Source organism: Ammospiza nelsoni, chromosome 4, assembly GCF_027579445.1.
Source record: "Ammospiza nelsoni isolate bAmmNel1 chromosome 4, bAmmNel1.pri, whole genome shotgun sequence".
NCBI lineage: Eukaryota > Metazoa > Chordata > Aves > Passeriformes > Passerellidae > Ammospiza > Ammospiza nelsoni.
Genome location: NC_080636.1, coordinates 56,103,641 through 56,119,300, shown reverse-complemented (window position 1 = coordinate 56,119,300; position 15,660 = coordinate 56,103,641). Strand labels below are relative to the sequence as shown.

Sequence of the window (15,660 nt, the reverse complement as noted above, 5' to 3'; positions counted from 1 at the left end):
GAAGAGAAAGAATCCCCCAAAGAACTCCTCCTCGTGTCACAGAGTTCTTCATGTGACTTGGGAGATTGAGCAGACAGAAACAAGAATTTGCACCAAGTGGGGCTTTCCAGGCTGGAAAGCTACTGTCTAATAGCACACCCCTGTATGGGCTTGCACTGGTTTGCAGCCCTCAACTGAAGAGCATATTATATACCCACTCCTTGGGGCATTGCTTCTGCCAGTTCCTAAGCAGACACCATCCCAAGAACAGCAGTGGACAGAGCGCTGCCGAGCCGTGCTCCAACACTGCAGTTCCCAGCAAGCAATGACACAGACACAGCAGAAGACAAAGCAAAGTCAGTCTGTACCTGGGTGGTTGTGTGGTTGACTATGGCCTTCCCAGGGGAGGAGGGTGCTGACTGCTGCACTGTGAGGATCTGCTGTCCTAACGCTACATTCAGTGGGACGCCCACCGTCTTCTGGGGGGAGCTGGGAGGCTGGGAGGCCACTGACACCACTGTTAGCTGCTTGGCAAAACAAAAAGCAGTTTAAACCTCTGTGCAGGATACAGGACCCTGTACATACACAATCCCCTCCTCAGGACAGCACAGCTCTCCACCAGAACAGAGCTCTTTCTGTGAACAAGGGCCCTGCATTTAACCACAACTCACACGGGTCCAGCTGTAACAACAGAGCCCTTAGAACCTTGAAGGCATCACTGGTTTGCAGCACCAACAGGCTCCTGCAGAAACCTAGCACAGCATCTGGGAGTAAGGGGTTGTCTTTCCATTTGTTTTATTGGGGGTTTTTTAAAGGAAATTATCCCATTAAAGCCTCAGCATTGTCAAGAGGGATCTTCTAAATAAAGATGTCATAATTGGTACAATGACTATTTCATCATAAATAGGAATTTTAAAGAAAAGCTGTTTGAAAGAAAATTCTCACCTCAAACTACTGATTCAGTCAAAGTATAAGAACATCAACACGAGTACTTTCAAATCTACACTGCAGTTTCCCAGAGATCCAGTCTTCTGACATTTCTGCAGAGTGCAGTGTTTATAAACACTCTATATAACCACACCCTTTCCAAGGCTTTCTACTTTTTTTCTCAACTTCCTAATGTTTTAAGAAAAATCAGATACTTAGAATTGCTTATTAACAGTAAATTCAAGATGAAACCCTAAAGAGTCTTTTCACACCCACTCCTAGTTAAAAAAGTAACTTTAGAATAAAAATTAACTTCTTTATGTTGCTTCTCTTACTAATAATTGTCAAACACAAGTCTTTTACTCCATCTGTATAACATTACAACACTGAAGCATAGCCAAACTAAAATAATTATTTATTCTTAATTTGCTTTTTATTCATGATATTTCAGTTTGCCTGCACTGTGCATCTTGTCCCTCTATCTCCATTTCTTCAGCAACATTTCTCTTCTCAAGACAATTATCAAATCTGAAACACAAGTGTCACCTTGACCTGTGCCAATCTCCAGCTCTGTGCAAGGACCACTGCAAACTTCATTTACTTCACAAGTGATCTGGAAAGACTAAATTGCCTGTACAGTAGCAGGAATGGTTAATAAGTGCTGACCTATAAATATTATTGAGGTCTCCTCTTGAACAGCCTGTTGATGTTTTATGAAGGCATTAAAAATAGTCTGAGTGCTTGGCTAAGAGGGAACAGCTGCTCTCAGAATCAATGCTTAGGGAAGGCAAGAACTGGCAGGAATGGGAAACTATGCAGTAATGCATATCTGCTTAAAACCATAGTAAGGGAGCCAGTTGAAAAAATCTAAATTAGGGCATTACCACAGAGCATTGTGATGCAAAATGGAGACTCTGGAGATATTTTATGGACTCTGGAGACATGTTTATTATGTCTGGAGAGAAAATAAACAGCTTGTAGCATAGACACAGAGAGCTCCATTCAGACCACTGTGCAGGAGGGATAGAAGGCTGCAGCCAGAACAGGTCCTTACCTTGTTGGGGGATTTGAGTGGTGAGATAGCTATTTTATTCGGTGTCTGTTGTGTTGTTGTACTCAAAGATGATCCAATGACTCCACTCTCAGAGATGGTTATTGTCTTTGGTGGTGTCCCTGGAGCAGACTGTGAAAAAACCCTACCTATAAACAATGAAGATACCATCAGCTCCAGTTATCCCTGGTCACAGTCACTTTTAAAGCAAAGTTTTCCCTGCCATTTCTGCAATTTATCCCTACTTCTGAGTGTATGACCTGACAGGAAGGACACTGGCACTCTTTAATTTAGATTTAGCAACAAAGAAGAAAATAACTGCTGGTATTACAAACAAAAAGACAGTTTGCTCAGGCTTAAAAAAAGAGCCAAAATGGACATTGAGCTTTCTGTGCCATTCAGCTGACAATTGTTGACAGCCAGGACAGCATCCTGAGGAGCAGAGCTCTCCAGTACACCTGCACCACACAGACCCCCAGCCAGCTGGCAGCTTCCTGGGAAACCCTGGGCTGCTGCCAATGCCCAGAGAAACTGAGCATTGGTGGGGGACTACTTCCTTTGCAACCTCAGCCATCAAACACCAGCTGGGTTACAGAGACCAAGAAAAAGATGTTTGGTCTGTCTACAATCAGCTCTGAGGTTTTTGGGTTTTTTCTTTTCTCTGCTGATGGTTGCCTCTTTCACTGCCTAACAGTTTTTAGTCACACCATCACCCATGTTTTCACGTGTGTGTCATATACGCTCTCTCTCTTTTTACAATGCCAAAGAAGAGTAAACATCAAAAACAGAAGCTCCACATCATGACATCAGTTTCAGGAATATTGCAAACTCCCAGAATGGAAAACAGATTTTTTTTCCATACTTTCTAAGTTTCTTTCCAAAGAATGCTTGACCACTGAGCTTTCCTCTGCTCCACTTTGATTCAGACTCATTTCTGTCATAGCTTCTGTCACCTATTCTCTTGTACTACATTTATAAAAATAAGAAACAAACAAATACCAGCATAACTTTTCCATCCAAAATCAACTGGTGGCATAACAATTAAAGTCAACTGGAACTAACAAGAAAAAGCACTATCCTCATGGCAAGCTGATTTCCTCTGCAGTCTGTGTGCTCTAAAATAACCACTTTTGTGCAGTCTAATTAACAGCACAGATAGTTGCCAGCAGCTGCTAAAGCCACATGCAACCTGAAGAATGTCATTCTGTGGGGAAAAAAAACATCTAGAGGTTTCAATCCTTTGAGTTATTTCCTTGATGACAGCTTTCCCCTTCTCACTGCATCTCCTTCTTAGCATCAGCTTCCAAAGAGAATCTGGTTGCTTATACTGACAAGTCTTTCCAGACTACAACTTCCATCTCAGCTTGCAGGAATTTCCAGGCAATTTATCACATTCATGAAAACATGTATAAAAAAAATAAAAACACAAACACAAATGTTACACCTTCTCTAAACTGATGCCAGCCTCTCAAAGCTGGCAAGCTGTGCTGGCTGTTTGGAATGGTGAGGGAAAAAATAATATTAAAGATTTCACTCTCAATTAAAGAAGCAACTTTACCTCCCAGTGATAGTTTTAGTGATGGCTCAGGCACAGGTGATTTTTCAAAATACTGATTTAAAAACTGCAAGTAATTTTTCATGTTTTTGGGTTGGGCTGTTTGTTTGGATTGTTTTTTTAAACACACAAACAACTTAATTCAAGTATTTATAAGCATAGCAATTTTCTTATAGGTCTATATATTTGGTAGGGAATTTGAGAAATTTGGGGAGTGGGATGGGGAATTCCTCTTTCACCTGAAACACATGTCAGGCTGCAGGCAGCCTGCCAACTCAAGAAAAAGATTATGTCCCAGCTCTGTGCCATTCGCTGGCATCTATCAGTGTTCTGAATAAAGGAGACAGTTGCATCCTTCTTAAAATCAGCTCAAGTCCCAGTGCTGTAAAGACTTAACAAATTTGTTTACCTGGGAGAGATTTTAGGCCTACTTAGACTGATAAATCTATAAGCAGTGAGACATCCTTCAAAGCTCTAATGATGAACCCAGCTTCCTACTTTAATCTTTTTCAGAAAAATTAGATGCCTAAAATGTTTAGCAACAGATTCACTGCCATTATAAACAAGGTATTACACTGTGGTTTTTTCTTTACTTTTGTTGGTGCTTTTGCTGTTGTTCTGTGGTCAGTTGGGCTTTTTTTTTATATAAGGATATATAGAGTTGTTTTCCAAAGGGAAAGACCATTTGTTATTTGCCTTAATTACTTTCCTAGACACTTCTGCCATGGTTATTTTTGAAGTAGGTGAGCAAGTTAACAAAAACAACACAGCTTTATTCACTTTCTTCATTCAAACATCTTTTTCTATTACTTGCATGTATTACATTTAAGTCCAACTATAAGCAGATTAAAGTAATACAAAAGCATGTGTCTCCCTTTCCCTCTGTGTATTTATAAAATGTTTCTGAAAATACTTTCTGTTCATCAAGTCATCTTTTCTGTGGCTCTGAGGTATTTTTTTTCTCCTCCCCAAAATCCATGAAGTAAAAGTACCTTGCAGTAAAAGCAACTCTGCAATTACCAAGATTATTCTAAATGAGTATAAAGGTACCAACAGGTGCATTTATCTGCTTCTACCAAAAAAGTTTTCTGATTTTTTTTTTCAATTGCTTGAGGCACTTTGACAGAAACTACAGTAAAAGTGTTGAGACAGAAGAATTTCTACAATTACCATTTCTTTGAAAAGCCTTTAAAAAATGGCAAAGCAAAACAAGTCAAAGTAGTACAACCTGCAATGACTGGTGACACTTGAGTGGTCTGCCCTGTAACAGCTTTGCTATTGATTGGTTTTGCAAATATCAGCTTGGTGATCACCGGGCCAGAAGTTGGGGTTCGAGTCTTCTTCGCAATCTAAAAGATGGAGGAAAAAAGATCTAAAGTAACTTGAGCATTTTGGATCTAAATTATTGTATTGTTAAGTACATTAAAAAATAAAAAGGGCTATACTTGCACACATAATTAGAAGAATAACTGTGTATCTTGCATTTCATCTCCACTTTTCCTTATGGAAAGAACTAGGAGATTATCCTTGACACTTCAGATTGCCAGCTACCAAAGTAGGATAGCCAAATCCCTCTCAGCTTTTTCAGAAGATAGCTCTCTGTGCAAATATCTCATCTTCAAGATGCTGAAATTATTTCTTACGTATGGTTGGTCTACATAAAAATGTCAAAATTAAATGCACAACTCTCAGTATTTGAAGCTTTAAATGAAGTCACTTCCTTTTCAGCCCACCAGGACAAAACTTGTCCCCAGTGATTTAAATATGACCACTACTGCTCTGAAACATCTCTTGACCATTTTGACATCGCAGCACACTTGTTTTGCAAATGGGGAAAATGCTTTCTGCAACAGTTTCCCAAAAGTGCATGGATCATCAGTGCCTAAAAGTTTTGAGTACTCACTAGCCAAGAACAAATCAGTTGGCTACCTCCAGGTAAATGGGGATCTATTTTCATGCTGCAATCCAGTCTCCTGAAATGCAGCTGAACCAAGAACATGTACAGCAATTCAATGACAGATCACTTCAGCTTGAAATCTTCATAAGCAGGAGTATATAGTCTTAAAAGTTTTAAAGAAGATTTTTCTCCCCTTCTACACTGAGAGAAGTTAATTACCGGTTGCATTTATTCCAACAGTTTTTATACATTGGCACCCAGCTAGTGAATAGCTCAATTTAGAGGCTGACTTTTTCCAAAGACTTTTAACCTGCTGGCTGCAGGGGCTGCCTGTGGATGTGGCCTGAGCCAATGTGAGGAAAGCTGTGTGCTCATATTTACTGAAGCCCTTACAGCTGCCCACCCCACAGGTGAGGCACATCCTGCCTCTCCTGCACCACATCCCATAGGCACCAGCCTTCAACTCCAGCAATACCAGAGAGGCACCACATTAACATCCATGTGGGGAGCCAACTTCTTACTCAAGCAGCTAAATCAGAAATCCGCCTGATGTGATCAGAAATCTCTGATGATACAGAGCTGACAGCTGCTTTTGACAGCCTGAGACAGTTACAAATGCTCAAATGAAGCAATTGAGTAGGCTGGAAGTTATGGTTTCCTCCACAAAACCCTATCTATAGAATTTGTTGCCTGAAAACATCTTTTTTCCAACCCCACAAGGCAAAAACATTCAGGAGCACATAACAAATTCCTCAGCTGCTCCACAAAAAGCACACGTGAGGCTGCCCCAGCTCCCAGCAGCACAGTCATGGCACAGCCAGGGAAGCTGGAGCTCCCTCTGCTATGGCACTGGAGCCCCCCAGGCTGCTGTGGAAAGCCAAGGGCACCTCTGTGTGCCCGAGCTACACCTGGCCAGGGAAGCCAGCAAGGAGCAGCTCTGACACCAGGCACCACCAGAGACTGGATCTCAGATAAAGGAAACCATGTGCTGCTCCATAGTTACACCACAAGTGCTCCTCAGAGGAAAGCTCCATCTCAGAACAAATATGCTGCTCCTCAGACACAGCAGGTGCTTTATGGGGGATAAACAATTGTCAAGGCTTTAAAATGAAACAGAGGAGAAATAAACCTGATCTTTTTGGAAATACATTAATTAAAACTTTGAAACATCAGTTGTTTGAAGAAGGAAATTTCATTTGTAGCCCTGCTCACAAATTTAACTCAAAGCCATTTTTAAATCTCAAGGATTCAATTACCTTAGCACATACACAGCTGATAGATGAGCAGGCATTTTATCCGTAATTTTTTTTCTCAGCTTGGACACGCTTTAATTTCTGTTCAATTCTACACCTTTCATCTGCTTGATTTGAGATTTCTGTTTTAAATTAATCTTACCTTGCCATAAGATATTATTGCAACTCAACTGTTACTGCTTTTTCTCTGAAGTGAGAGCTAAGTCTGGCTCAGAACATGAGGATTCAGCAGGAACAGCCAGCTCTAGATAACAGCAATTGTTTCCCAGTGCTTAAATGACTTACATGAATGTGTGTAAAATACTACTGACCATTAACTTGAAGTATTTCAGAAAAAAACTTAAAAATTCTAAAATAACATGTCAACACAAGTAGCCCTGCTTCCCTCAAACTCAACTTGCAGTATCCTCCTCAAACTAATTTTCCCCTGCTTTTTAGGTGAACTGTTTGCCTATAGAGAGGGAGGTCTAATAAACAAGTAAATCCCCTCAAGGCTTAGGAAACAGCAAGACAAATGTGGTTGGTTATAAATGAGGAACAGCACTCCTGGCCTACCTGCTGCCAAGCAAGCGTTTCTGAGGTTTATGGCACTGGATAACCCCAGCCACCAGGGAGAAGCTTCTTGGCACTACCGGGAAACTCACTGCCCATTTCAGTAAAGACTGGAGAAGCCAGAGGAAATAATCAAGATGCCCTTTGATACTTCAGAATGGACAAGTTCTCTGGAGCACTGTGCCATTGCCTGTACTGATCACAATGAGCTTGGCATTATCCCCCTGCCTATGTAAGCTAAGCATGCCCTCTGCAAGTTACTTTGAGTTAGACTGCAAACTGGAGCAACAAGCTCCAGTTAGACTCCCTGGAGCAACAAGCTCTTCTGTAGAAATGTTATTATATTTAGGAGCACACACCAGCCTTCCTTCCCCAACAGAAGCCAAGAGATTTCCCTGCAGGCAACTTGACTTCAGGGGTCAAGTTCTGTCTTCCTCAAACTCTTCACTAAAGATGAACTAGCAAGTTCATATATATGGCTGGACTTTGTTTTCAGACTCTGTTCTATTCATACAGGCACACTCCTACCTCACATTTACTGCTGGATATCCACAGTCAGCTACCACAAAGGAGCTAATACACTATAAATCCACTCCCTGGATGACCTGTTGGGACCCTGTCCATGTATCCACTCTGTGTCATTTATATTGACATAGCATGAAAAATCAGGGACTCTAGAAATAGAAAAGAACATCTTAACTTCAGAAATGAAGAAACTGAGCTAGGAATGGGAGTTTGGGGTTAGGGACTGCACAAGGTCCCTTTTCAATGATGCAATAAAGCCACCAGGATGGCTTAGCAGCTGCCTTGCCATGGTAGCAACAATGCTATGGACACAGTTAAAACCAGAGCCAGTTACCACACAAAACAAGCACAAGGCAGACTTAACAGCAGCCAGGGTGATATGCCTGGACATCTGGCTCAGAGTCATGGCAAGGCCAAACTCTTGCTTCATAAACCTGGACTAAAGCAGCAGCGCAGCAGGCACACCACCACTCTTAAGGCTGTAGGCAGGCAGGAGCCACAGGCTGAAAGGAGATGTACTTGCCCAGCAGTTTTTTTCCACACATTTGTGGCACCAATTTCAGCTAAATCAGGACAAGCTGCTATAAGGACAGTAATTAACCTCTGGGTATAGATGAGGCCAAAGGCCCTGCCACAATTAACACCTCACAGTCTCATGCATCCAGAACTGTAAGCAGAGGAGTCAAATTCCAAGAAACATTTTGCTGAACTCTACCAATTATGCCTCAGGTGCTGAGACTTCAACTATCACAATTAAATTACAAGATCAGATTAGATGTCAAGGCAATTGAGTTTCTCTAATGATATACAAAGCCTTTATGGTAGTGACCACAAGAACTGATAAGAGCTCTTTGTCATCTAACCTGTACCAGTTCATTCTCAGCACCAAGTCAAAGCCTTGTGCCAGTCCTCCATCCGAAACAGCTGATTCACAAGAGATAAATTACAGGAGACCCACGGGGAGTCAGGGAGGCATTCACAGCCTCCTTTTCCACTCACTGAAGGTGTAAGGGGCTCGTTCAGGGTGATGGGCAAAAGAATCACTTCATTTTCTAAGATAGGGACTCAGCGTGTGGGTTACCTCCCCTGTTATTCAGGATAGAGCAGAGCCAGAATCTCTCACCCAGCCTAATATGTCACTCTGATACTTCAGAAATTCTCTGCAGGGAAAATAGCACTTCTGTCTATGAAGTGCTAATGCAATCATTTCTCCTGCAATAACGGGTGCTAACCTTGTCTTCTTGCTTTTCATTTCTACTTCCTCCTCTCCTTGTGGGAAAAAAGGAATGTCAAGTGCTAACAATTCAATCTGTTTTGCAAAGGGAACCAATGGCTTAACAAAAAGAAACCACAACAAAACAAATTTACCCAAACTGCAATTAACTAGATTTAAAAACGGATGCAAGTCCATTAGTAAGAGCAAGTCCATTAGTAAGAGCGTCTGCTAAGGAATGTGTGGAATTCCCAATGGCAAATTGAAGGGGTCGATAGCCAAGCCACTGATTTCAGTCACTGACAGCACAAATCATCTCATGCAAGGAAAAACCACATCACAGCTAAGTTGTTCTCCCCAGTTTCCTGTACCTGTCACTTGGCAGTGAATAATGAAGCCAAATAACAGGAACTGATCTGCTCTTAAATGTTCCTATGATGACGGAAGTGCAGAGATTTTCTTGAAAACCACAGTGACAATCATTTATGTTTCAAATGGCCATTATTAAATATGTTTCCAGGTATGATGTAGCAACAAAAAAGAAGAAAGTAGAAATTGGTAAAGGAATCATCTGCAACTTTAAAGAAAATATTCAGAATTTATCTTATTCACCTGCCATGAAATACTAATCAAGGAACATTTGGCTAATAAAATTCTTTAAACTTGGTCATTTTTATGTGCAGCTGATTATTTTTAATAGCATACTTACAAGTTTAATTTCTCATTTTATTTAGACAGTAAAACAAATATTTTTCCATCATTCCCTGCATTGAGTTCTACTTGTCCTTCACTTTAAGAAGTCTTATTTTTTATTATTTCTGCCTCACTACAGAAAGGAAGAAGGAAGTCACTCACATTTCGTTCTGCCACATAACAGATGAGAATCAGACCCTTTGGGTCATAACCCAAGTCTTTTCAACACATTTTCAGATCCAAGCAGATTCTCTGTGGTTTCAAATATCTCAAGATCCATGCCAGAGATTGGGAACAAAACCTTGAATGTTCAGCTTTAGATAACTAGATTTGAGGCAGACAAGATACACCCTTCTCTTCTTTTTCAGATGCTAGAAGTTTTTTTCAGAGAATTTATTTAAACAAACTGAATGTAATAGGCATAAGCTACTCTTCCATAAAGGAGTGTATACTTTGAATAAACAACAACAGGCATATAAAGTTGAATTCAGTCTTCCTGAAAGTATGTAGAATTTATTTTATAAAATGAAAATAATGAGGAAATTATCTTCAATCTACTGAATAGTTCACTTTGTCTGAGGCAAACCCTAAGTTTCTAGACAGTAGCTACAGGCAAACAGCATAAAATGGCAAACGCATCCACAGATGAAAGCATGGGCTAAGAGCAGCATTGTATTTTTTAAATACAAAGAATAAATGCAAAGGTTGAAAGCAACAGTGTGTCAATCAGTGCACGAAACAGACAACAATTGCAGCAACAGAACTGGTTTGAAGATGTTTCATCAGCATAACTCATTTTACCTGTACTGTTTTTACTTGCTGGGACTGCAAGACAGAGGGCTGGGCCGCAGTGTTTATCAGCTGACTCCCCTGCGTCAAAGCTGAGACACCCACAACAGGTTTCACTTCCGACCGACCTCCAATGACAACTTTGATCTGCTGGCCTTGTAGCTTGGAGTCTCCAGCCTGGGCTTGGGACACGGCCTTCTGCGACTGCGGGAGCTGGCTGTGGGGTAATGCTAAGACAATAGGCTGGCCAGACTTGCCCAAAGTTGTTACAATCAGCTTTTGCCCGTCCGGTTTAATACTCTGACTGCCTATTTTAATATCAGTGGCCTTGTTCAGAATAATCTGATTAGCTGAGATAGTGACAGGGGTTTGAGCACCAAGTTTATGGAGGCCACCTGGAAAGGCAGGCTTTACAGCTGCATTCACATCAGGGCTTGGGGTTGTGGTGGTAGTCAGTGCTGCATCTCCCGAGTGGCTGCTGGGCGCAGGAACCGATTCCGTGGTGACTGTGGCTGTGGTGGTGGCTGAGGAGTCGCTGGTGGTGCTTATGTTCACTATTTCTTCCAGTTCTGTTTCCATGGGAATGGACTCTCCCCCCATGGGCGACGACACGATAACAGCCTCAATGCTGTCGTCCTCCACCAGAGTTATGCCGGTGTCCATGATTTCCTCAGGGAGCAAGCTGTTCACTTCTGCTGAAACCACCTCCATTTTAGTAGCTGTGGCAGTGATGGCCGGAGCAGGTACTGCAATATTTTAAAAAGTTATTGGCTTCCAGAAAACACATCTTTTCAAAGTTTTATGAATAATATTATCAAAGAAGAAAATGTAGTCATTTTTTTTCATACTGAAAGTATTGTGCATGCACAGGAGGGTTATCATGGGGAAAAAAACCCTGTCATCAAAATGTGACACACCAAGCTGAATTTAGTCTCTGTAATAACTTATATCAAACCTTTACAATATCATTCACTGAAGTAAAATAAAGGCATTACCAGTCCACTCTTCACACTCCAGTACACAAAGGAGCAGTATTTCCCCTCAGAAAATATGGGCACAGACATTTAAACTCACCGAAGTATAAAGCAAGAGTTAAACAGCTTTAAAAAAGTCTAATAGATGATGATGTATTTTCATACATGCCAACATTGATTACCAGGTTATGTTGCTCAAGAGACCAGTTATCCACACCAGATGTAACATTCTTGTCAAATTTTCATTTTGGAAATCTCAGAAAAACAAATGACTGTTTAGTGATGGACTTAAACAACCCCAAAAGGTCAATCAACAGCTACCTATCACAGGATCAAGCTAAAGCCCTGCCACTCACAAGATGAAGAGATAATCCCTTGATGCTGGCTATGAAAAGAAGAGCTCAGTAATTTTTTTACTTCAATACTCACCAAAAAATATAACACACAAATTCATTATTAATTTGAAAGGTGTTCTAAACACAAACACTGTATGAAAATAAAAGGAATTTTATAAGAGCACCCAAATTATATATTAAACAAACCCCTGCAATGAGATTCAAAGCCAGAGTCACTTCCACTTGAGAAACCTTATGGACATTGCTGGAAATGGCCAAACTGGACCATTCCCCTAAAGCTCTATCAGTGTCAAGAGTCTGAGAACAGACCAGCTCCATAAGGCATTTTCTGCACTTGCTGACCCCAGGGGCACACTTGGGCCCTGGGTGAGCACACCACGTGGGTCTGCCTACATGCTCCTGAGTACTAATTATAAGCTCAAGGGGACAAAACCCTTCAAATTCTGTTCCCTACTTGCTAAGAAAAGCAGAGCTGAGTTTTAATAGTAATTCATGAGGAAGTGTGCCAGTGAAAACACTGACCAAATGCGGGGGTGACATTATTTCCTCTGGAGTTGTTGTGGGCTGGCTTTGTAGAGCAGCTAACTACAGAACAGCTGCATTTCACCCACAAGGTGGAAGGATTGGGGGAAAAAGCCCTGCTAGAATGACAGAGTTTCCATGCTGAGCTCCAGAGATTATGCTGGAGCAGTTCTGGCCTCACTGATTGCCAAGGGTGCCACTCTGACCCCCCTCACCTCAGAGTGCCAGCCAGACCAAGCTGCCCTGACACCCAAGAAGCCTGAGCTCTGAAAGAACTGCACTGACCCTCAAACTCACGGCTCACTTATTGGCAGGCATTTAAAGATACAAAGCTATCTGATGTCACTGCCAGAAATACCTCCTGTGGAAAGCATTTGTCCCCCAGTAACGCCTGCACAGGGATGCCAGCCCTGGTAAGCAGCCCTAGACAAAACAGCCAGCTCTGAGGGACACATTAGTAATAGCATCACATTGCTGCCTAAAGTCAAATAGGTTAACTGCACAAATGATTACTCAAAAGTAGACTGTTTTTGAAGACAGCATATGTTAAGGTCACTAGGTCTTCTGAGCTGTGTCACTTGACTGTCACCTCAGCAACTTGCAAAGGCTTGCAGCTCAGATATTAAAACTTCAAACTATTTCAGGTTTTTTTTGAACAAAAAAAAGAAATAAACGTCAAACCAAAGCATCATCCTGTTCTATACTGATATGCACACAGGGCTTGAATCCAGAAGTTAAGACTCCTAGTGTCAAGCACAATCCATGTAATGATTGCTTCCGAGTTTGAAAAGGAGAGAATTATCTAAATTAGACAGTGGGGAAACCATCTCACTCTGTAATTATAAATAGTTTTAAATAATTTGCTTTTGGTTTCCATTTGTACATGTTTTTCCCAAGAAGAATGGCCTTTCTTAGCATCTTTTAACAGTATAATCATAAAATACTTAAATATATCCAAGTAGTTTTATAGTTCATCAGTTATTTGCATTCTTTATCCTTACCATTTGGTTATGTTACAAAGTGGTTAAATGCTTATTAAACACCTATATCTAGCAGAAAGCATATTTATATTAAAATACACAGTCAGGCTTTTAAAAAGCATTTTGAGTCCAAACTAACCACTGCAAGTCAGAATGCAGAAGAAATATATCACATCTAGTCTGGAATCAAAAACTGAGAAGTGAAAAGGAAAGAAACATTACTCATAGTTACTGTATGAACAACTCATGGCAATCACATAGGAAGATTTTGCAGTTATCAGGTAATTTTAAACTTAGCTTCCATTATTGTATTCAGGCTAGTGCACTCAACAACGGCAAAGAACCATAACACAACCCACTGACTCCATTTCTTCTCTGCAGGTTGGACATGACTGGAATAGATACTTGATAGGCAGCAATGAAAATTTCATCCTGGCTATACCAGAGGCTGCTGTCAAAGGCAACTTCAACATCCCTGCAGATTTTTACTTCTTCGTATCTAGCCAGGATTTCTCAACAGTTCAGCTGTTTATTTTTTACTAATGCTTTTATACAGTTTCCCTTTTACAGCTCCTCTACTAAAGCGATTATCAACAGTAAAAACGTGCCAACCTCTTTTAAGATCCTAACAGCCTTGAGATTGTCAAGAAAGGGTAGCAAATAGTTTTAACTATTTAAACCCTTGAAAGTTTCCTTCAGCAGCTATGTTTTGAGTACTGAATAATGTACAAGCTCTGACTACAACCCCTTGAAAAGATGCATCACTACATGTTTACTCAAAGCCTGAAGGAAAAAGTCAATCTAGACCAAGCAAGGGTTTAGCTTTAGACTGGGAAACTCAGCAAATATTCTAGGTTCAGATTACTAAACAGATAACTTTAGCCAAAAAATAATGGCCATACAATTGAATAAAAGTTCACTGAAAAATTCATATAATGAAGATTTGTAAATCTAGCTCAGAACACCCAATTAGCTGAACACATTACAAAAATGCTGACAGTATGCTTTAGTCTCTTAACTAAGTCCTGGATCAACAACTCTGAAAAGTAAGGAGAAGGTAGAGGAACAGTAAGGAGAAAGAGAGGAACAAACTGTCAGCTTGAGCAAACTATCTGTGATCATCTCACTCATAAAACAAACGATACCTGTTCTTGATATTCAGGAAGAAAAAAGTATATATGATGGTGTAAAGGATAAAGAGGATTTGTAAGGAAGAGGATAAAGAAGATTAGGATTGTAGGCAAAAATACAGAATGGTATCTGACCGGTATCTGTGAGTTTTGATCTTTTTTCTCCATCACTAGCATGTCACTGCAAAATCTCCAAGAAACTCTGTTAAAAGTATTATCAACATCTTTGGTGATAAATATCAGAACACCCACACTAAACAAGGAAAATTAAAAAATCAATATAATTAAGCATAGTGATCTACAATGAAGTAAACAAAATGCAAGACATAAAAATGTCTTGTACTTGACAATAACTGCATTTTATTACATGCAGAAACATCTCCATTTCACTAAGAATAGCCAACCTTCCTGCCTGCAACCCTGAGCAGTTTGAGTAGAGTGACAGGTTACAAAACCACCAGCAAGGCTATGTACTGCAAGCAAAACACGCACTGATAAATTCAGATTATACAGAAACAAGGCTGCTGAGACCAGCTTTACACCAACTCCTGGGAAGGTGATGCACGTTAGCAAGGCCATGACAACAGAGCAGAGGGCCAAGGCACTCATCACCGCTTGTGGCTGCTGGCCTGGTGGTGCTCAGCCATGGGAACACTCTGGTATAGCCTGACAGATCTAGGAACACTGGCCAGACCTGCCTTGAGTCACTGGCAATGCTCATTTTTTAACCAAATTCCCAAGTGTCACTTTCAACAGAAAATAAGGAAACAAAATCAGTAACAGCTTTTATATGAACACCTCTTGAAGCAGAAAACAAACTCACAGCAGCCAAAATCAAAAGCCTCGTAAATGCAACACATTTAACGTACCCCTGCAGCAGCAGGATTCTCCTGGGACCAGCAGGAAAATGCTAAGTGAAACTAAGTATCATTGCCAGATACAGCAGTATCTGCTAGCAGTTCTTCAAAGCTGGGACAGATTCACTCGAGAGTAGCACCCTTAAGGGCCAGCAAGAGCAAATACTTTCAATTGCTGAGCTAAAACTGTACAAAAACCCTTAAAAAAGAAGGATGAAGAAGAACAATGAAGCCTGCCCTCAAGAAAGGGGAGAATGAGGCTGAAAACCTGAGTCAGATGAATGGCAGAAAAGACTGGACAACCTAACAAGTAATTGTTCACTGCAAGTACAGTGGACTCTAATGAAAATGAATATAAAAGAATGCAGGATCAACAGTTAGTCAGTACAAAAGGGATAATATTTGGA

At 40.7% G+C, this 15,660-nt stretch overlaps 1 protein-coding gene across 1 annotated transcript in view; it reads right to left on the bottom strand.

Annotated features, from left to right (window-relative positions):
• Nucleotides 1-15,660, bottom strand: part of LIN54 (lin-54 DREAM MuvB core complex component) — a 38,481-nt gene that overhangs the window by 12,876 nt on the left and 9,945 nt on the right. The window contains exons 3-6 of the mRNA XM_059469833.1: nt 10,447-11,180; nt 4,741-4,861; nt 1,961-2,106; nt 348-503 (exon numbers count right to left, since the gene is read on the bottom strand). Of these exons, the coding sequence (XP_059325816.1) occupies nt 348-503; nt 1,961-2,106; nt 4,741-4,861; nt 10,447-11,180 (1,157 nt within the window). The remainder of the gene's footprint in view (nt 1-347; nt 504-1,960; nt 2,107-4,740; nt 4,862-10,446; nt 11,181-15,660) is intronic.